Source organism: Pagrus pagrus (assembly GCF_965226575.1).
Source record: "Pagrus pagrus genome assembly, chromosome: 15".
NCBI lineage: Eukaryota > Metazoa > Chordata > Actinopteri > Spariformes > Sparidae > Pagrus > Pagrus pagrus.
In genome coordinates this window covers 29,436,514-29,460,291 of record NC_140199.1, presented here as the reverse complement: position 1 = coordinate 29,460,291, position 23,778 = coordinate 29,436,514, and the positions used below count along the sequence as shown (strand labels likewise).

General features: G+C 40.9%; 1 protein-coding gene across 3 annotated transcripts in view; it reads right to left on the bottom strand.

The window, feature by feature from the left end:
- hspa12a (heat shock protein 12A) overlaps nt 1-23,778 on the bottom strand; it is a 106,759-nt gene that overhangs the window by 15,391 nt on the left and 67,590 nt on the right. For 2 of the 3 annotated variants that reach the window (XM_084375605.1, XM_084375604.1), the window contains exons 7-10: nt 15,578-15,749; nt 10,057-10,143; nt 6,380-6,484; nt 6,024-6,282 (exon numbers count right to left, since the gene is read on the bottom strand). In XM_084375605.1, coding sequence (XP_084231731.1) covers nt 6,024-6,282; nt 6,380-6,484; nt 10,057-10,143; nt 15,578-15,749 — 623 coding nt within the window. The remainder of the gene's footprint in view (nt 1-6,023; nt 6,283-6,379; nt 6,485-10,056; nt 10,144-15,577; nt 15,750-23,778) is intronic. The other variant, XM_084375606.1, reaches the window with a different exon arrangement.

Sequence of the window (23,778 nt, the reverse complement as noted above, 5' to 3'; positions counted from 1 at the left end):
CTCCACTAAAAAGGTGCGTGATTCTTGCGAGAATCACGCATGAACTCGGCCACAACGAAGTAGTACCTACTGTATATATATATATATATTAGGGCCGGGACTCGATTAAAAAAATTAATCTAATTAATTAGAGGCTTTGTAATTAATTAATCGCAATTAATCGCATTTTTAATCGCATATAAATATTTGACCTGAGAACAGTGAGAAGCAATTTTTTTCATATGGGTTTTAGTATACCATTGAATAATGACTATTACACGGCCTTACGAGTGAAATAAATAATAAATAATCACCCACAATGATTCAGCAGCGACAATGATTACTCGGTAAAGTTTTAACTTTCACTTTCACTTTCAAGGCCGGCCTGAGAGAGGAGCTGGACAGCGGTGCTGTCTTGCTTATGTTGCTATTGCCAGGGCGCCAGTGTCGGCGGCTTTTTAACTCGTTAAATAATTGTGCTCCAGTATAATTGGTACGCCTGAAACTCATCCAGTGAGAAACGTTCCGCAGTGCAAAAATAAGTGTGATTAAAATGCGTTAATTTTTTTAACGCGTTAATTTTTGTGTAATTAATTAATCTTAATTAACGCATTAAAGTCCCGGCCCTAATATATATATATACAGTACAGACCAAAAGTTTGGACACACCTTCTCATTCAATGAGTTTCCTTTCTTTTCATGACTATTGACATTGTAGATTCACACTGAAGGCATCAAAACTATGAATTAACACATGTGGAAATATGTACTTAACAAAAAAGTGAAAATGAACAACTGAAAATACGCCTTATATTCTAGTTTCTTCAAAGTAGCCACCTTTTGCTCTGATTACTGCTTTGCACACACTCTGCATTCTCTTGATGAGCTTCAAGAGGTAGTCACCTGAAATGGTTTTCACTTCACAGGTGTGCCCTGTCAGGTTTAATAAGTGGGATTATAAATGGGGTTGGGACCATCTGTTGTGTTGTGCAGAAGTCAGGTGGATACACAGCTGATAGTCCTACTGAATAGACTGTTAGAATTTGTATTATGGCAAGAAAAAAGCAGCTAAGTAAAGAAAAACGAGTGGCCATCATTACTTTAAGAAATGAAGGTTAGTCAGTCCGAAAAATTGGGAAAACTTTGAAAGTGTCCCCAAGTGCAGTCGCAAAAACCATCAAGCGCTACAAAGAAACTGGCTCACATGAGGACCGCCCCAGGAAAGGAAGACCAAGAGTCACCTCTGCTGCGGAGGATAAGTTCATCCGAGCAGCAGCAGCTCAGATTAGAGACCAGGTCAATGCCACACAGAGTTCTAGCAGCAGACACATCTCTAGAACAACTGTTAAGAGGAGACTGTGTGAATCAGGCCTTCATGGTAGAATAGCTGCTAGGAAACCACTGCTAAGGACAGGCAACAAGCAGAAGAGACTTGTTTGGGCTAAAGAACACAAGGAATGGACATTAGACCAGTGGAAATCTGTGCTTTGGTCTGATGAGTCCAAATTTGAGATCTTTGGTTCCAACCACCGTGTCTTTGTGCGACGCAGAAAAGGTGAACGGATGGACTCTACATGCCTGGTTCCCACCGTGAAGCATGGAGGAGGAGGTGTGATGGTGTGGGGGTGCTTTGCTGGTGACACTGTTGGGGATTTATTCAAAATTGAAGGCATACTGAACCAGCATGGCTACCACAGCATCTTGCAGCGGCATGCTATTCCATCCGGTTTGCGTTTAGTTGGACCATCATTTATTTTTCAACAGGACAATGACCCCAAACACACCTCCAGGCTGTGTAAGGGCTATTTGACCAAGAAGGAGAGTGATGGGGTGCTGCGCCAGATGACCTGGCCTCCACAGTCACCGGACCTGAACCCAATCGAGATGGTTTGGGGTGAGCTTGACCGCAGAGTGAAGGCAAAAGGGCCAACAAGTGCTAAGCATCTCTGGGAACTCCTTCAAGACTGTTGGAAGACCATTTCAGGTGACTACCTCTTGAAGCTCATCAAGAGAATGCCAAGAGTGTGCGAAGCAGTAATCAAAGCAAAAGGTGGCTACTTTGAAGAACCTAGAATATAAGACATATTTTCAGTTGTTTCACACTTTTTTGTTAAGTATATAATTCCACATGTGTTAATTCATAGTTTTGATGCCTTCAGTGTGAATCTACAATTTTCATAGTCATGAAAATAAAGAAAACTCTTTGAATGAGAAGGTGTGTCCAAACTTTTGGTCTGTACTGTATACATATATACATATATACACACACACACACACACACACACCCACACCCACACACACACACATATATATCTATATATATATATATATATATATATATATATATATATCTATATATATATCTATATATATATATATATATATATATATATATATATGGGAACATGGTGAATAAAGGGGCACCCAGGAAGTACAACTCACTCTCCATACCAGGGGCACTCGAAACTGCCAAACAACGACTAACAGCTCTGGCCACCCGGTTGAAGAGATACACCAAGGAGGTAGAGGCCAGGAGAATAAACAAGCTGTTCTCCACTGAACCAGCCAAAGTGTACTCTCAGTGGCAGGGAAACAACAACCGGTCAGACCCACCAAGAGCTGAGGTGGAAAAATACTGGAAAGACATATGGGAAAGAGAGGCATCACACAACACTGATGCCCAATGGCTAGTGGACCTAAGAGCTGACCACAGCAACCTCCCAGAACAAGAACCAGTAACCATCTCAATGGCAGATATCCAAGAAAGAGTGTCAAAGATGAAGAGCTGGACAGCACCAGGCCCCGATATGATCCATACGTACTGGCTGAAGAAGCTAACTGCACTCCATGAAGCACAGATGAACCAGCTGCTGAGGGATGGGACCCACCCAGAGTGGCTAACTCAGGGCAGGACAGTCCTAATCCTGAAGGACCCCCAGAAGGGACCCATCCCACCTAACTACCGGCCAATTACCTGTCTCTGCACAACATGGAAGGCCCTGTCAGGCATCATTGCGGCAAAAATGAGTAAGCATGTGGCTCAATACATGAGCGAGGCACAGAAAGGAATTGGCAGTAACACCAGAGGAGCCAAGCACCAGCTACTGGTTGATAGAACAGTCGCCCGAGACTGTAAGAAGAGACAGACCAACCTGTGCACTGCCTGGATTGACTACAAGAAAGCCTAAAACTCAATGCCGCACACATGGATACTGGAATGTCTGGAACTGTATGAGATTAACAGGAACCTAAGGGCCTTCATCCAGAACTCGATGGAAATGTGGAAGACAACCCTAGAGGCCAATTCAAAGCCGATTGCCCAAGTCAACATCAAGTGTGGCATATACCAGGGAGATGCGCTATCACCACTGCTGTTCTGCATAGGCCTGAACCCCCTCAGTCAGATCATCACGAAGAGTGGCTACGGGTACCGATTCCGTAGTGGGGCAACAATCAGCCACCTACTCTACATGGATGACATCAAGCTGTATGCCAGGAGCGAGCGAGAAATAGACTCACTGATCCACACCACCAGGATCTACAGCGATGACATAGGGATGTCATTCGGATTAGACGAGTGTGGCCGGATGGTCTCAAAGAGAGGCAAGATGATCAGGACTGAGGGGATTGACCTACCAGAGGGCAACATAGGTGATATCTAAGACAGCTACAAGTACCTTGGTATCCCACAGGCTAATGGAAACCATGAAGAGGCCACAAGGAAGTCAACCACAGCCAAATACCTCCAGAGAGTAAGGCAGGTCCTGAAAAGTCAGCTGAATGGTAAGAACAAGGTCCGAGCCATCAACATGTACGCACTACCAGTCATCAGATACCCCGCTGATATCATAAGCTGGCCAAAGGAGGAGATAGAAGCCACAGATATCAAGACTAGAAAGCTCCTCACCATGCACGGAGGGTTCCACCCCAAGTCCAGCACCCTGAGGCTATACACTAAGCGGAAAGAGGCAGGCCGAGGGCTAGTGAGCGTCAAGGCCACGGTCCAGGATGAAACATCGAAAATCCAAGAATACATCGGAAAAATGGCCCCAAAGGATGAACTGCTAAGTGAATGCCTCAGGCAGCAGAACCCTGATGAGAGTGCAGAGGAGGAGGAGCAGACAACCTGGAGGGACAAGCCCCTACATGGCATGTACCACCGTCAGATAGAGGAAGTGGCTGATATCAAGAAATCCTACCAGTGGCTGGAAAATGCTGGACTGACAGACAGCACAGAGGCACTAATCATGGCAGCACAAGAAAGGGCCATAAGCACAAGAGCCATAGAGGCCAGGATCTACCAGAGTAGATCAGACCCAAGATGCAGACTGTGCAAAGAAGCCCCTGAGACAGTCCAGCACATAGTAGCAGGGTGTAAGATGCTAGCTGGATCAGCGTACATGGAGAGGCACAACCAAGTGGCTGGGATAGTACACAGGAACATCTGCAAACAGTATGGAATAGAAGTACCCAAATCCCAATGGGCCATACCACAGAAGGTGGCTGAGAACAACAGGGCCAAGGTTCTGTGGGACTTCAGCTTCTAGACTGACAAACAGCTCCTGGCTAACCAACCGGACATAGTGGTGGTGGACAAAGAGCAGAAGAGGGTGGTGGTGATAGATGTGGCGATCCCAGCTGACGCCAACATCAGGAAGAAGGAATACGAGAAACTTGAGAAGTACCAAGGGTTGAAAGAGCAGCTGGAACAGATGTGGAAGGTCAAGGCTAGCGTGGTCCCCGTGGTAGTGGGGGCACTCGGGGCAGTAACCCCCAAACTGGGAGAGTGGCTCCAACAGATCCCAGGAACAACATCTGAAGCCTCAGTCCAGAAGAGCGCAGTCCTAGGAACAGCCAAGATACTGCGCAGAACCATCAAACTCCCAGGCCTCTGGTAGAGGACCCGAGCTTGAGGATGACACAGATACCACCCCACCAGGGCGAGAAGGGGATTTAAAAAAAAAAAAAAATATATATATATATATATATATATATATATATATATATAGTTGTGATTAAGGATCCTTCAACACATACACGTGTGCACTCGCATACATAGACACATGCAGGATGTCAAACCCAAAATGAAAGCTCTGTCTTCATATTGCTCTAACAGTCTCCTCTACTCCTGCCTCCTCACACTCGTGACAGAAAGTTATTCCATTTACTTCAGTATTACAAACTGCGATATGTTTTCAGAATAGCTGAATTTGGTCATTACTGATGAGAGATTTCGCAGCAGTGAGTATTCACAGGCCTCAGCTGTGATATCTCTCCCTCTCTGTCCCTCTCACTGTCTCTCATCAGGTTTTTTTCTTCCTGTTAGGTCTCTCCAAATGTGTACCACACCGCAGAAAAGCAGCAATTGTCACTGGGTCCTCAATTGATGCTTCAAAATCAAAACACGGTCGGAGTATGAGTGTCAAGGCAGTTTGACGCATCTAATAATGTAATGCTTTTGGTGCGATTTAAAACAATAGGTGGGCTTCAAAACGCAAGCGTTAGATGCTTTAAGTGCATTTGGCCCTTAAGTCTTCAAGTGCCCCCATAAAGGCTAAATGGGGTTGAGGTCAGGTGAATGTAGAGGAGAGTCCATGACAGCCAGGACTCTTTTGGTCTTGAAGTAGTTCTCGCAAAGCTTTGAGGTGTGTCCGGCTCATTATGCTGCTGCACTATTTTTTTCTGGTCATCCACTGTGAAATTCTATTTCTTAGCTCACCTCAAGCGTTTGTGAGAGTTCCTGAGAACACTCTGACACACGACAAGACAGCCTTCTTTTGACAGGACTTTTGCCGATTTTAGCCTTGTAGTGTTGATTTATCAAACTCTATCTATAATGAAGTTGTTTTTCTATCTGACAGGGAAGTAAGCTTGTTGTATCGATCTTCTAATGGTGTAGTCACTTTGGGTCTGCCTGATCATGTTTTGGATACAACTGAAGCAGTTTGTGGAAAGCGTTGGTCTTTTTCCTTTTCCTCAGGTCATCTTTAAGACCCAGACAAAACAGTTGGACGTTATATTGTGTTGTATATTTGTGTACTCACTTGCTTTTGCGCAGGGCGTGTTCCACACTATGGCCCCTGAACTTCTTGTAGTAGTCGATGAAGGAGAAGGGCAGGTTAATATTGAGGGGGTTGGTTCTGTCTGGGGCTGCCGCCCTCTTCCGAGACTCAAACGCAATCATCAGATCCACCCAGGCTGCCGGCCTCTTGATCTTAAACTGGTCAATGAAATCCTGGCCAAAGATCTTGCACAGCAGCTTCTCAAATTCATAGTCAATCCCAAGAGAGCCATAGGGACCACCTGGGAAAAGAGGGTATAATGTTTGTGAATCAAATAAAAATAAGCGGTATCCCCAGCTGCATAAAGCAGAAAAATTAAGTGCTTTATGTCCTTTCACCTGAGGCCTTGTAGAGCTCCTTTAGATGTCCCTCAGGAAGACGGATCTGATGGACAGTCAGGTCCACTGTTCCTCCGCCGCAGTCCACCACCACATAACGGTCACCTGCACAGAGAATACATAAAAATGGAACATATTTGACATTGCCTGATTACCACAACTCTGTTTTTAGGAACATTCTGAGGGAAGTTGGATGTCACACTACATGACACTTCAGCTTGTTGAACCAGGCCAGAGAGAGTACTGCTGACCTACATTTCTGTAGCAGCGCAGTGGTGAGCTGATGAATAATGAGAAACTGGAGGAGTTAGAGAGTGGGACTCTCTCCAATTGGCTTTGGCAAAGACGAGATGGTGGACAGCAGCTGATAGCTTGGATATCAGATGATTCACACTGAAACACATTCAAGTCACATTTCAAGCATTTCTTTATACCTACATGTCATAGAACTCTGTGTGTGTGCAGCTGATAAGATGAGATGTACCTTACTGATTGTAGGAATTGACTAAGAGAAAAATTAAATATAATAAAAAACATATATACTCAAATAAATGAGATAAAGTAGAATAGAAAAGCTATATTCATTAGATAGATCTGTGTACATATACCTGTGCTATGTTCACGTAAATGCACAATAAGCAAAAATATACATACAGTGTATACACTAAACTAGGCAGTTTGTATACACACTGATTAACCACAACATTAAAACCACTAACAGACGAAGTAAATAATATTCATAATAACAATAATAACATCATCCAGTGCAATGCAATGTTCTGCTGGGAAACCTTTGGTCCTCAGTGTGGATGCCACTTGACACACACCACTCCACCCAAACCCCGTTGTAGACCAAGTATGCAACCTCTGCCACACCACAAAAACTGCTCAGGAATGACCTGAGGAACATGACAAACAGCCAAATGTTTCAACCTGGACCCCAAATTCACCAGATCCCAATCTGATCGAGCATCTTTGGGACGTGTCTGATCCATGGAGGCCCCACCCCCCAACCCACAGGACACAAAGGATCCACCGCTAATGTCCCGGTGCCAGAGACCACAGGACACCCCCAGAAATTGTATGTCCAAGTGGAAAGAGTATAAAGCAGGTGGTTTTAATGTTGTGGCTCATCGGTGTACGTGCAATATCTGGCAGATAGGTCTGTAGTTGAACATGCTCCTGAGCTGCCTCAGTTTGGCGTATCATAGAGTATGACAGGGACTGTCCTGATAGCTTTCAGCTTTCCTCTCATCTTTTTCTCAGTCACTGCCTCCACACTGTCCAGTTCAATCCCCACCACAAAACTATCCTTCCTGACCAGCTCATTCAGTTTGTTTGTGCCACAGCTGCTGAAGCCACCTCCCCAGCACACCACAGTAAAGAAGGTAACACTGGCCACCAGGGACTGGTAGAACATTCGCTCCTCACCATTCTCAGAAAAGCAGCCTTACAGCCTGACATGCTGCGGCCTGTCCTTCAGATAGTCAGTAATCCATGCCAAAATGTTCTGGTCCACCTGCATTGCTGAAAGCTTCTCAGCCAGCCGGAGTGACTGGACAGTGTTGAATGCATTGGAGAAGTCAAAAAACATAAACCTCAGAGTACTTCGTAGTAGATGATGGCATCCACCATGCTGTTGTCAGCCTGATACGAGAACTGTAGCGGGTCGAGGCAGTTGCATACCAGGGGCCTGAGGTGCTGCAGAACCAGCCTCTCTAAGGTCTTCATAACATGACACATTAAAGCCACAGGCCTGCAGTCGCTGGGGGCACTAGCACGTCCCTTCTTGGGCACAGGGACTATTGCAGGATGTCTTCCAGATCTTAGGCACCTTTTTCAGCCTCAGGGAGTAGTCAAAAAGGTGCGTAAACACTCCTGCCAGCTGCTCCGCACACAGTTTGTGGTCCTCAGGAAAGCAGGAGAGGTCGAGGGCAGGTGGTGGTGATGATGTGATGAAGGTGGGTTTGCTCTACTAGTTTTCAAAAAGCACCACTTCCATTTTAGTTTAGTTCCATTTGTGTTTTACTCAAATATTATCTCTCTTCAAGTCCAACTGAAATCAGTAAGTCATCAAAATTCAAATGTTACAACAGGCTGTAAAACACATCACTGATTTACACTGTATATTTGTTTGCTACATACATGTTAAAGCGCATAAGGACTTTAGTAACTAAGGTTTATTGAAATGTGTGTTGGGCCATGAGTAGTGATAACAATGTTCTCATCAAGTTAATTACTAAGAGGTGGGAGCATGATGACACCACTATAGTGAAGTTTGACAGTACTCAAAACACTCAATGAGATGATCAGACAGGTTGTAATATAAGACAAGAGTTTAATCATATTATCTTAACCAGTTAATTTGGAGTTTAAACTAAAAGTGAATGAATGCTAAATGTAAACTCTTTCCACAGGAAAACTGAACCAGACATCAGTTTGAAAACTGTGAGGTATGTTTACAACAGACATGTTGGGTAATAACTTTACTGCTCACCTTTGTTTTCTCTTCCAAATATACTGTATAACTAATTTGGGAATGTGTTTACAACCTGTCCTATCATCTACCTGCTGGTGTTTCATGACCTGCCCCATTTATAGCGATGCTGCCACGTTTCCAGCAATAATATGGGGGGGTCATAACAGGTGAGTACAAATGTATGATAACTGACAGAACCGATGGCAATCGTATGACTATAACTTCTGTTCCCTGAAGGAAAAGAAAGAGGTAATGCACATGCAGTATTAGATTTCACGTCCTTGTGTGGCCTGACTGAAGACACCTTTTTTTCCACACCTTATGGCAGGTGATCTGTGATGTTATATGAGGTCGTGCTAGGCATAGGATGATATGAACATTTTATGTCATGATTATCCTGGCCAAAATAATAATGATTAAAGACATTATCTCAATAATCATCAAAACAATGCTTAAAACTCTTAAGATGGCACTAAAACATGCTGACAACATACCACTTCAATTGCCCATGGGCCAGACATTTACATGTCTGACCTGTAAAGCTGTAAATGTAAATGTTTAAAAAACAATGCACTTTTGATTTTTTTCTCTCAGCTTTGTTTATTCATTTTCACAATTGAAAAAAAAACAAAAAACACTGCGTGGGTTAAACCTTTTTAATGAAATTGGAGTATTTCTGGCAACAGACCTAATTAATGAATGGACTAATTAGCCTCTGATGAAACAATCCAGAATGAGGCTGTTTAAAGCTGCTTTGAGCCCATACGCCGCCAGTTTAATTGGTCTGCCTTAACTCATGTAATGAAATAATTGTTTAACTGCATCACAGATGAAAAGATAAAAAAATCTAATGTGTTCCATGATTAAATCATCAAACGCAGTTCCAGTTGCGCAGCGGAGCAACCAAGTATTGCATAATGACTATAACATTAATACTTAGTACAACACAGTCAGTGTTGGACATGTATTCATGCCCTGCAGAGCAGCCAGGCACTGCCTTTGATGTTTTTTTGTTAATGACATTTTATACAGATCTCTAGATTGTAGCAGTAACCCAAAAACTACTACCAGAATCTTATATCAAAAGCTAGTACCTAATATGACAGATTGGCAGCACAGGAAACAGCGAGAATGTTTACCATAGAGGGATAGGGAAATGCAATCATAACAGATGAGTAAAAGAAGAGAAAGACTCTACCTTCTTCCAGCTCCGACCAAAGCTCCCCTATGACATTTTCCACCAAAAAGGTGCGGCTCTGCCGGTTGCGCCGAACATGCTCCTTCGCTGGTTGTTAACAGAGAGAGAATGTTGTGGTGAGTGTAATGAAGGCGTGAAGCTCTGCTGTGTGAAGCTGTGTGGCTCATATACAGTGGTGAGTGAGGCAAGCAGCAGGCTGAGATGCACATGTATCCAACACAGTGAGCAAGTCTGATTTCTGTAGAACTCTGATCAAAGTTATTCAATCAGCAATGTTTGTTTCAACACCAACTGAATCTAAATGAGTTATACACAGATCATTTACCTGTTCAAGACATATATATGATTATGTATCAGTAAAAAGATAAAATCCATGCCTCCAAGAATATCTATCACAACATGATGTCTAATTATGTTGCTCACTGTGAGAATATACAGTGAAAGCTTAAAACATGAAAAAGAACATTAAGACTGTCAAGACACTAGCAGGGGCTGCCACTCTAAACACCAAGAACTTCGTGTTTTATCAAACCTAAATGTACCCTTGTAAGTCTGATTGAAATAATTCATCTGCCTTTCTAAAGAAAACCTCAGAAACCTATAAAAGCAGGAAGGGACACTACATCACTGGTGCCAGACTTGCTCTCAGTGCAGTTACCCTCGTGGTGAGTGGGCAGACCAGTCCTTCATCTCTCCCCTCTCAGTTTCACAGGTTATCAGTCTGGGTGATGGAGAGACAAGTACTCTGGTGTGCTGTCATTTAGCTGAGCTTTAATGTGTTTTTAAGGTTTATTTTGTTAATTAAATAATAATGATACATTTTTTTTGGAGGACAACAGTAAATAAACTAATGCTCCCATTCGTAAAAATCATTAGGCTACTCTCTGAGGTGTGTTCATTAATTTCACAGAGGCATTTCATGAAAGTTCTTACAATGTAGATATGTTGGGCTTTAGTCTGCTTCTCTATGCATCTCCCATAGGCTACAATAACACAAGGCACCAAAATCTGGTACCAAGAATGTTGGAATGATAAAGTAATGTCCCTTCCTTCTTTCACAGGTTTCTTGAGAAAACCATGCCACGAAAGCAGCATGATAAAACCATCAACCCAGCAGGGTCAAATTTCTGCAGTTTTGCTCCATGAAAGAACATTTTCTAAAAAAAAAAAAAATTATACACTAATTTTTTTAACTCACTGACATTCTTTACATCAACTATCAGGCCCTAAATGCTATTTGAGTCACTTGCTGGCTCCTACATGGACATGGGTTGAGGAGTCATCTTTGAAAAGGTTGGTTTAGGTTGTTTTCTTGTTTCCTATGTTACCACCAACCCTTGCTTTATTCTTGGCTTGGAGCAACAGAAGGTAATTATGTCAAGAGTGGTGATGTATGAGCTACAGGTGTTTGTGTAAGTTTAGGTTGTGTGCTTGTATAAAAGCAGACCACAAGAAGGCGTTTCTCGCCTTCAGCCAGAGCGTTTCTTGTTGCTTGGCTGATGCATCCACTTGCAAGTGTCTGAATAAAGAAAAGACTGCGACCTGTGGTCAGTCCTCCGTTTTTCAGAAATTAAATGACAAAATATAATCAGGATTTCATTTATTTAACAACCACAGTCTCCTGCTACATGCTATTTAACCTGTAGTACAGTGAAGCCATGTAAACTGAGGCGGACTGGCTAACAGCAGGAAGAGCTGGCCAAAGTAAATTTCAGTGGGACATTTCCTCCTACACAGAGGAAACAATACAGAGGAAGAAGGACAACTCTCAAACTCTTATTAGGATTGCAGAGGGCATGAGAGAGGTCTACAGTTAACATTATGTCAGCCTTTATGTCATCCCAACAAAATCATGTGAATGCACAGCTGTTTCATTACAAAATGATAAAATAAACAATCTGTCACAGCAAATATATCCCTGCTGCTCTGCTGAAACAAGTATCCAGCAATGTCATCCAAAAAAATGTGTCAGTATCCATACTCATGATGAATGGAAATGGGTAGCTGACTGAAGTAAATTCACTCAAGTTGTAAAAAACTTTTTATATAAATTGTTACCTCTGTGATCAAACACATTAATCTGAAGTTCAATTCTGTAACACTTTTGTAATAAATACTAAATAAAGCATGTCTGGAATTCATGTTATACAGAGAAATAGTAGCTTTTTTATGGGTGGAAGAATGTTAATGTTAATTATAAAGAGGAGCTAAAAAAGGCAACAAGAATGCTGAGCTTTCAAGTTTCATCAGGAGTCATAAATAACACAATGAAGAACATCGTGTTTAGGTAAGTAGCTAAAAGCACACACACAAGGGGCAACCATTAACTGCATACTGCTGGTAAAAACGTATACCATATTATAATTAGCCTGATCAGCCACCATCAGCGTTACACATATACTGTGCTGTCAAAAAGTTGGACAGGGTGATTGAACCACTGCACTGTGGTCAGCAGGGGGTTGGGATTGGAGCAAGAGGGAAGATGGATAACACTGTATGCTTAAACTAGTCTTAGTGCTGTTATTTGCATGAAATCAAAGTATCTGTCCAGGCTGATGTGACAGGTCAGATGAGATGCATATCACTGAGAACAACCACCACTCGCAACACGCAACCAGAACCACCTCGTTAAACAGTGAGTTCAAATGAACAGCTATGTCAAGACATTGTGCTGAAGTAGCTTGACCTTTACCTCAGAGTGAAATGCTATTTCATAAGTCTTCATTTAAATCATTTAGCTTGGCAGTTGCTAGTTGTGTCCATAGGCCTATTCATTATTTTTTATCTTTGAAAAGGAGCTTATGACTTCACCTGTGTCCATGTGTTGGTTTGTTGCTTCGTCAGCACACATCTCACACACACAACATCACCTTTAACCCTAACCCATCTGTATTGACTGAAGTATTTGGTCAAAAAGGAGACATATTGGGTGCCCATTAGCTCAGTTGGTAGAGTGGGCATCCCATGTACAGAAGCCTTGCCCTCGCTGCAGCGGCCCGGGGTTTGAGTCCAGCCTGGGCCCTTTGCCTCTCTGAAGCTGTCCTATCAATAAAGCCATACAAAGGCTACATACAAAGACAAAAAAAAATAATAATTAAAATAGGGACATATATCTGGTACTAATTCAAAGTCTTGCTGTTCCTCATGTAAAAGAAGAATGGAAGAGGAGAAGGAGTCTGACACTGGATGATGTTCATTATATTCTTTTGATAAATAAAGACATGCATTTAGACCTTCTGAATCCTACAGTCGATTCCAATCTGACATAAAAAATAAAAAAATCTATATTATAGCAAATCAAGTAAAGGATTTCTTCTATTAGAAACTACCTAACTATTAAAGGCAGCAACATTGTACTTCAATGCCATGATAATGTCATATATGTCATGCTGTCTGATGAGCTGGGCACAAGCAACAATTACAGTAACCCTGTACAGTCAGTATACCTCCAGGCTCTCAGTGTGCTTGACAGGACACCAAACAAACATCACCACTGTTGCTGCCTAAGAAATCAAAATTTACTGAGCTGAGACAATCTTGTGAAATTTACAGATGCTTGTCTTGTCTGTAAGTCAACCCCAACACATCTTAGTGCTTTCATAAAGCAGAAAACAGCTGATGACAGACACACTATGTCTGTGGCATGAGGGGATTATTTAATATCTGTGAAGAGGACTGCCTTTGGACAGTCAGCTTTTGCAGTAAGAGCAACTCGCACATGGAACAGTCTGCCATCACTTATCAGAAACTGTGAAACACAATGCTCATTGAAATCAATTTAAAATCACGTGACCATACTTTGTAAGTCATTAACTTTTCCTGAAGCATGCTTGTTTTGTGTTTCATTAATTGTTGTCCTTGTTTTCAGGTGTTTTATGTGTGTTGCTGCTCCATTTTATGTCCCATTTCAATGTATTTTATGCATCTGTTGTTGCTGTCATCAAATGGCTGAAAATTGACCAGGTTTACTAAACTTACACATTTATAGAAATGCTTTTAATGTGCAATGTCCCTGTAACACTTAACTGTATAATAAATATTATATATATATATAAAAAGGACAAACTCAAACTTAATTGGTCCGACAGGTTTCTCCAAGGCAAGATTAAGGCACCTTAATAAAATCATGCGCAAGCAAAACATTTAGATGTGAACATCTCAACATGTTCGTAAGATTCATAAAGAGGTGCATCAACACCTTCAAGGGCTTCGACACGAGTTAACACAATCACAAGGGACTAGAGAAGAAAGAATGAACAAACAGAAACACTGAGCAAGGTCATTTTTCTTTTTACATAGCTGTCTACTTTGGATAACAAAAACTGGCCTGTTGAACACGGAGATACCTGTTTGCATGCAAGTGAACAATTGTGGTTGTCTTTACAGACAGACTAAGAGGTTAGGCTTAAAGGAACCTAATCTAAATCCAGAATTTTGATGGTGGTGATGAACAAAAAAGGGAAGGGGAGGTGGATATTTGCTGTTGCTGCTTCACATGCTGGTCAATAACAGGTTTCAGGTTTAGCTCTAAAGCATTATATCTACCTTTTTGCATTACCAAAACTGTGTGATCAATTTGCAGGGAGGGAATAATGACCAAAGACAAAGTTATACATTCCAATTTCTGTGTTAACTACTACAACTGCTATAATTGTTCTTTATTAACTATTAAACCTACAATTGATATACTGTACTTACTTAGTATACATCATTATTATTGGATTTCAATGTGGGTCAGTTTTTTTAATTTACAAATGAGAAATAGTTCATTTTAACTGTAACTGCTCATTTTACACCTTTTATTAAGAAATGTTACCATCTTTTAGCTAGCAAATGCAAAGTGTGTGATTGTGACCAGTTCATTATACCAAGAACTCTACACTACTGTCATGTCTTTTAGTTCAATTGGTGTTTACTACATTATTTTGTGTCGTAGCTGATCACTGATGTAAAAGATCAACTCTCTGATTTGTTATTTTGCCATTTCCTTCCAGTTTCCTCCCAGCTCACTACTAATGTCCTGAAACTCAACACAGCATCAAAATCAACAGCAGCATTGAGCTGGGAGAACAGTTGGTCCTTGTACCAGGACCAGGAATGTGATTAATTTATTATTGAGCTTCTAATTATAAATCAAGATATGCTTTTGCAGAGGAGACTACTGACAAGAAGCAAAAGCAAGTTGAAATGGGAAAAGAAATAAAAAGTAATATGCCTTTGAACGCTCATGCATTTTCTGTCTGAATTCAAAAAGGAAGCATTTTTACCATGACCAGGAGACACTACTGTATGGAAGAAAAACATTTAACAGGAGGAAAAACAGTGTGTTACAGTGCAATGTCAATAATGATGCTGCCATAATCAAGACAAACTGATAAATGCACATTCAGAAAGATCTATTCAAAAGTACGATGTATGTATGATTAATGATCAATGTAGCATGAGTCAGAGTTGATGAATACCATTTGAAAGCATCATCATGTCATTAGAATATGTTTATGTCAGTGTTGATAGGACGTACCTTGGGTCATTCCGCTCCCCACGTTGTCAGTGGGGCTGAAGCCGTTCTGGGTGGTGTGGGTGCCAATGTCCACCATCTGGTGGAGGCGGAGTTTGCGGCAGTAGATTGAAGCAGCTTCGGGTTCTAGGGAGATGATCAGCTGTTCTGGGTTTTCCCGGGACACCAGAGCAGCCTACACAAAGGCATAATACAGACAAGAAAAAACAGCTTTAACATAAACTTCTGTATTCTTTTCAACCATGTACTAGTCTTAATGTTGACACATTTAAAAGGTCCACAATACTGTCTAACACAGTCCATGTCTGAAGTTCTCTAGTCTTGGTTTAATGGGGCATTCGGACCGAATGCAAGGCAACGTTTTCACGCATCTAGATTGCAGCAGCAACACAGGATGTGCTCAGGCACAGAACTGACTGTAGGTCATCCATATTTTGGCAGTGCTCAGAGCCCAACACACAATCACCACAGTCAGACGTGTAAAAGGGAAGAAAAAAGACGAAAGAAGCACAAAAATACACTTTGTGCTCAAACTAAACACAACAGAGGAAAGGATGTTGAGTAGTCAGCCAGTGGGTAAAAGTAGCCAAACAGGAGCGTCCAGAGGCACACTAATACTACTATTTCATCATATACACTGATCTGTATTATTGCATTTTCTTAATGAGTTTGCCCCCCTGACTGTAAACATGTAATGAATTATTGTAAAGGGGAATCAGGATTTTTGTGCATTGTTAGCCTACATCTATTAATATTCAACACAATGCAGGTATAATTTAAGAATGAACATCGACTTTTTTGTTATACACAAACAATGAGAAAATTACTAAATGACAGGTTAAATGTAAACCATGGATAAAATGTCTCATCTCATCTCATCTCATCTCATCTCATTTTCTTTCCGCTATGTCCCTATTGGGGTCTCGGGGTGTTGCCGCTTTTATGCGGGGCTACTGGGGCCAAATCCAGCTCTCACAGGGCGAAGGCCAGGATGCACCCCTGGATGAGACGCCAGTTCATCGATTCGATTCTCAATCTTTTTTGTTGTTTTTTTCTTTAAGCACAGATGACATTTGTGGACTAGTCTAGTCCAGGATCTTTGGTTTAATGCCATGATAACTCAGTAAATTTTTGAATTCTTATTTCAAAAGATGGTCTACATGGTGTCATGAGTGATATAATCTCCATTATTCATTTGCAATGTACCACACTGTACACTGTACAATAATTTATTAACAATATTAATGTAACAACATTTTTCACAAGTCACTGTAAGTCACAAGTTCAACTGTAAACAAAAGAAGAGAAGTCATGGCATCTAATTTCCAAACATCACAGAATGATATCATATTACAAATTACAGCCGAATTAAACGACAACAAAATAGCATAGCCTACTCACTCATAGTTGTCTCTGTTCCCATCTTAATGGGATGACTGGTGCTGCTTTTTCGTATAAATCCGTGAAGCAGTGTCTGGCTCCACACTTGGAGAGTTGTAATCTCATGCCAGGGTCCACATTTTTGTGGTTGCACTGCTTTGTTTGCAGACCAACAAGTTTGGAAAATCCAACTTCATAGTTGTAGGTAGAGCTGTGCGATATTACGATATATATCGTAGTGCGATATAAAAATGTCTACTGTAGGATATAACCAGAGGTGGACAGAGTACACAACTTCACTACTTGAGTAAAAGTACAGATACTCCTTGTCAAATATTACTCCAATACAAGTAAAAGTAGCTTAGTCAAAATATTACTTAAGTAAAAGTACTAAAGTATTTGTTTAAAAAATTACTTAAGTAAAAGTATTTAAAAAATAAATCAGGAAATACAGGAAAGGAAAGTAGCTTAATGTCATTATACAATACACTGATGCGATTCTGCTACAGACGTGTTTATAGCTCAAAAATAAACAAATAAAGGCAAGAAGCCTCAGAACACAGACTCAGCTGCATTCATCAACACATGAAATATATTGCAGACAGCTGCGGTCACTTCAGTATATTTTTGCATCTGACAACCATGCTTTCTCTACATAAAAAAGATGTAGATGTAGGCACTACAAGAACTTATATTGACATTTACAGATGAACAACTTATTGGCTAGTTTACTTTACTTATATCATACATCACAGCCAAAAATGAGCCGGATAACCCACATCAAAGACAGCCGCACCTCACTAACGCGCGCACACCCACTCTCTCTCTCTCTCTCTCTCTCCCTCACACACACACACACACACACACACACACACACACACTCTCTCTCTTTCACAAACATTAAGCTAGCTAACGTTAGTAGCTACTTTACATACCGCGACGTGCTTTTTCAGGTTGGAAGACGAGTCTTTGTAGTCCGTGGTATAATTGGTCCGCGGTAAGCACAACCAACATTTAAACTGAAACGAATCAGTTTTTGTGACAAAAATCTCAAACATGGGTTTGAGATAAGGCCACGGGTGCTCATGACGTAGTACAGGTACGGCAATACGACTAAGACAAACCATACGCGAATCAGTAGAAACAGTTTATTTTCTCTGAATTTTGCAAAAAAAAAAAAATCATCAGCTGACGTAAGATCAAAAGTAGCGAGTAACGAGAGCATCAATAGAAATGTAGTGGAGTAAAAAGTACAATATTTGTCCTTCAAATGTAGTGGAGTGAAAGTAAAAGTTTCCCCCCAAAATAATACTCAAGTAAAGTACAGATACTCAAAAACTGTACTTAAGTACAGTACTCAAGTAAATTTACTTCGTTACTGTCCACCACTGGATATAACCCTCGTAATTTTAACATGTAGGCTACTTGTTTAGCACTGTTGCTACACTAACGTTAACGTACACTACAGTTGTGATTTAATACGTTGTGTAAAGCACAACTCAACGTCGGAATGACCGTTGGATATCCAAATTTTGAGTTCAAAACAAATTCATTGTATGAAGGCGAATGTAACTGCAGCAACACTACTACTTTGTGGTAGCATTTTTACGTCACCTGCAAGGACTCGTTTACGGCACTGGTTGCTCGGGAGTAAACAGATGCAAAGCAGCATGGCGGAGACGGAGGAGAGCCCAGTGGAAGATGAAGATAACGTTACTAGTAACGTTACTAGTAACATATGTCAAAATATTGATTACAGATAAGAGACTGATATCCTTTCCACCCTTGCGAGAAAAGGAAATAAGCCTATTTCCAAAAATGCTGAACTATTCTTTTAATATCTTGATTCCAGTTGCAGGAATTAAGTACTATCAAATATCTTGCTGTCATAATAAGCCTTGCTCTAAAATCTGAAACAAATCAACATGCTCAATTTGATTCAAGACAATCCTTTCTCCCAATGTCTTCTCATGTGATGTCATCCTTCTGTTCTGATCACATCCCTAGTGTGTGTGCTAAAAGAGGAGGAAGAGAGGAGGGGGAATGTAGATGAGGGCAGAAACAGAAAAAAGCATTAAAGCTTTTAGCTGTTATCAGCAGTAGGGCAGGAGGCAGGGATGGTGGGACGAGCTAACAGAGAGAGGATGTGAGGATAACACTGAAGTAGAGTTAAAGCGAGCAGAGGAAAAACTGGGTGTCGGCAGTGACTCAGCATCAGGCAGTGTGGAAGCAGATTTGATCTGATTTGAGTGGCTGTTCACGGGGGACAGAAGGAGGGATAGAACAGCAGCCTACTGTAACCACTGCTCCTCCTCTGATCACATCATATCTTAGTTCTCCTGAGGCCATATCACAACCCATGGCATCTTCTAGAGCACCTCTTTTCTCTTTAAAAGGAGCCAACCAATAAACTACCTCATTCGGCAACATGACCTCAAACACGATGACGGTGCACCTGTTTTTGTAGCCTGTGACATTAGTTATTCTTAAATACTTGCACTTAAATTTAATTCATTCAAAGCATTCTTAGAATTTACCTGAGTTTGTAATCACATTTGATGCCAAGGAGGTCTCTGCTAGGGTGCAGTAGGAGTACCTTTTTCGCAGTATTAAAGAAATATGGAGATAAATTCATTAGTTGTGTGAGATTGCTTTATACATCACCACAAGCTAGTGTTCAAACAAATGACATAAAGTTGCCCTTTATCACCTTCTCTCTTTGCTTTGGCTATTGAACCTCTCGCCATTTCATTAAAATCCTTAAAAGGTGTTATACGTAATGGAGTTGAGTATTGATTATCATTGTATGTGGATGATTGTTGCCATAGATGACTGATCCAACATCCTGTCTTCCAGGTTTTCTGTCTATTTTGGATACTTGCAGTTCTTTTTTCGGGATACAAATTGAATCTGTAAAAGAGTTAATGTTACCCCATGAACACAACGGCTCTGCAACTACAGCAAGCTGATTTGCCCTTTAACATTACTCATTTTGGATTTAAGTATCTTGATATCAATGTGATGCGCTCTTTTTTAGGTCTATTGTCTGCCAACTTTACACCACTTATAACCATAGTGTATCCGTTATCGATAGATGTTTGTTTTTCAAATATATCCAAATAAAACAAAATACTGGTATGAGAAAAGTAGTATGTAGTAGTAATAGTAATAAGTAATTTGTCATTTAAAAAATACAAAAAGACATTTGACACAAACTGATATTATTACATTTTAGCCATTTAGTTGCCTCAGTATGGGTTTGATTATGTTGCCAATTGTTGAAAAGCTACAAAATTAAGTCATTATTTTGTGATATTTCATTTTAAATTGAAGGAACTTTATGTTTACGTTATCTGTTCTTTTAACTCCTAATGTAGCCAACTCTGATTTTACATCAAACATAGATCATGTCAGTGGTTAAAACAGTTTGCTAAAGGAAAAATGTCCAACATATTTCATATATTATTAATAATTAATCGATAATCGATTGTTAAGACATTAACATTTGCATTCCTACTAGGAATTCATCTACATCCCTGCCCATTAACTAGCATATATTTTACAGATTTAATGGTCATTGGTTATTTTTATGTCAACATTTTTCAGTCCCAATGAGCCCTGTCTCTTGTATGTGTTCAATTCAAGTACTGTTGTTTTATTTGTTTTTATGTTGTTGGTTTTTTCAACTGCCATTTTTTGTTTTCCATGTTCAAAAAGTTCAAAACCAAGTATATGACTGGACTGTGTCTGGTCAAGGTGCTAAAATCTGGACAATGTGTCACTAGAGTAGTCAATGTTAGAGTTTACCATTCGAATTCCTGGATATTAAATACACATTCACAGATTACATTTTTTTAATTGATTTTGCTTATTATCATGATGGCTGTAGCCTAAAAAATATGTGCTGTTGAGATCTACTGATTTTTTCCCATTGTTTTAATTAATATTGAATACATTTCCATTTAAGCTTAACTATTCCCCATTTTGCGTTTCACAGTTGATGTTTCCCTGGTCTTATTTCAATTGCCATGTTCAATTTCATCTTTACAAATTTCAGTTTGAGCGTTTCCATTTCAGCTTTGAATTTAATTTTTTTTTTTTTTTCATGTAATGTTGAACTTAAATGATCTATATTCCTTAACAGCTGTAAACCACCTCCTCATCTACAGTGGGTTTCCAGTTAGAGACAGAGACACAGACACAGGTCTGAACCCCATGTAAACTTTACTGATGCTCAGAATAAGGTGAAATAACTCCCTCTGTATACAGAAATTTATGAGTGAACGGTATCTGCAATAATAATCACAATAATAAACCATTGTAAGTCAATGTAACAGTAAACTGACTAAGTCAACGGAGATTGTGGCATGATATGAATGGCATGTTACGTTAAAGCAACACTTGGTAGTTTTTCGACCTTAAAATAATGTTTCTAAACTCAGTTAAGTGGTAGAAAAAGGGTTAATAGGATGAATGGTGACGTCTCTGAAGCCTGAGGGGGTTCGCGCCGGCAGCAACAGCACTGTGTAACTTCTCAGAGTGGGTAGGAACCTATCTGACTTAAAGGCGTCTAGTGCGACCTGCTTTACGGCATACGTCACACTTTATTCGTCGGTGGATATAGCCAACAGCTACCTGGATTTTTCGTAAACCAACGCCATGGCCAAGCCAGCTAAAAAAACCAAGAAGGTATTGTCTGAGGAGGCGAAGAAAAGAAAAAGAGAAAGTGATACAACATGAGCCGGACACAGATAAATATTGGACCAGCTTACACTTGGTGGCGCGAGCTGAGTAAGAAATGGGTTTCAAGACTGATGGCGACCTAGCCTTGATGCTACTTGATTTGTAAGTCATATATTACATATATACATATTTATTATCTTACCGACTTTTACTTTGAGTTGATTTGTTGTTATGTGGTGTTCATTGGGGCTCTATTTGTCCACAGTTTATAACCGTAAAAAAAGCCGGGAGATAATCTAATGCTGTCTGTTTCGATAGCTTGCACGTTTTCATGTAGTGACTGTAAACGATGATATATGCTAACAAACTACCAACTGCTATCTCTGAATCTAGCTTGTTGTTGGCATCGATTGAGGTTTTTTCAGACGATTTCGTGATTCGCCGGCTCCGTCAACAAATTCACGTGTATTCATTTTCCCCAGGGATGCTCATACAGCAACAGTATTTACAACACTGGTAACAGATTATTGCGCTCCTCAACCAGCTGGTGGTAGTAATGAGTCCAAACTACCTGGTGTTGCTTTAAGTCAGCACCAATGCATTAGCTAGCATGAGCTTGCGAACACTGGTATAAAAAAAGTTTGTGGGTTTAAGTCTACTCTAAGAAATATTAACGGGAACAAACACACTCTTTCAATAGCCAACAATACAGTCAAACATGGCCACTTAACACCACATTACTCAAAGACATCTTATGAGTAAATTAAAGAACTTACAGCTGCTCAGTCACGCATACAATGTTCATCCCTTTGCAGTCACGAGTGGACTAACTAGATAGGCAATGCCTAAGCACTATAAGCATCTTCCTGTTTTGGTCCGGGAGGCGGACACCCTCTCTACCTTTAAGAGTAGACTTAAGACCTTCCTCTTCGATAGAGCTTATAGTTAGGCCTGGGCCAGGACAGGCCCAGGCCTGTCCTGGACCAGCTCTTAGTTATGCTGCTATAGGCCTAGTCCGGGGGACAATGACACACTGAGCTTCTCTCTCCTCTCCTCTCCTCTCCTCTCCTCTCCTCTCCTCTCCTCTCCTCTCCATCTGTATACATTATGCCTGTATACATGCCCCATCTCTGCATGTCACTGACTTACTTCTTCCCCGGAGTCCTTGTGCTTTCTAGTCCTACAGGCTCCCATGGATCCTGGCTGCGCCCGGGTCGTGGATCGTGGATGCGCCCACTGCTTTGGCCCTGCCTGATCGTGGATGCGCCCACTGCTATGGCCCTGCCTGATCGTGGATGCGCCTACTGCTATGGCCCTGCCGGATCGTGGATGCGCCTACTGCCATGACCCTGCCTGACACCCACCACTTCTGTCGCTAATATTAGTCACATCTCTGTTACATACGTTCCACTACTATTATTGTAATGCATTACTACATACCATCCTTACCATTAATCACTACTACTGTTATCACTAGTAATCACATTTCCATGTGCATTTCATTATTATTGCTGTAATACATCTTTATGTACTTTCACTCCTGTCAACCATCGCTTATAATTGAATACATTGTGATCTCGTTGATCTGCTCTGTACATGCGACATCTATTGCACGTCTGTCTGTCCTGGGAGAGGGATCAGTTCATGCGGATTAATTTTGACGGCCAATGAAAAAAAACCGCTAAAACTCAACCTGTGTTGAGACCAATGCTGTAACTTCATCACTCACTTTTTCAGTCAGTCACGGACAAACACATTTGTGGCCCTGCTGTTGTGGTCTAGCCTAAAATAGTTTACAGACCAACTCCTAAAGGTAGTTGATGGTCATAAAATCCGGTCCAACCCAATCCGGCTTTCTTCCCAAACATAGTACTGAGACCGTGTTACTGAGAGTGGCCCATTACATTTTTTTGCATGTAGCCAAAGGCCAATACTCCACTCTTGACTGCTGCTTGCGATTCCCTCTATCATGTCATTTGGATTTATAGGTTGCATAACTGGGTTGGCATTTGTCTTACGTCTTTAAAATGGTTTAATATGACAAATATAAATTGGAATGTCTGTAATAACAATTATGTGTCCACCCCTGTTGTGTGATGTTCCTCAGAGGTTGTTCCTTGGACCAATCCTCATTTCACTGT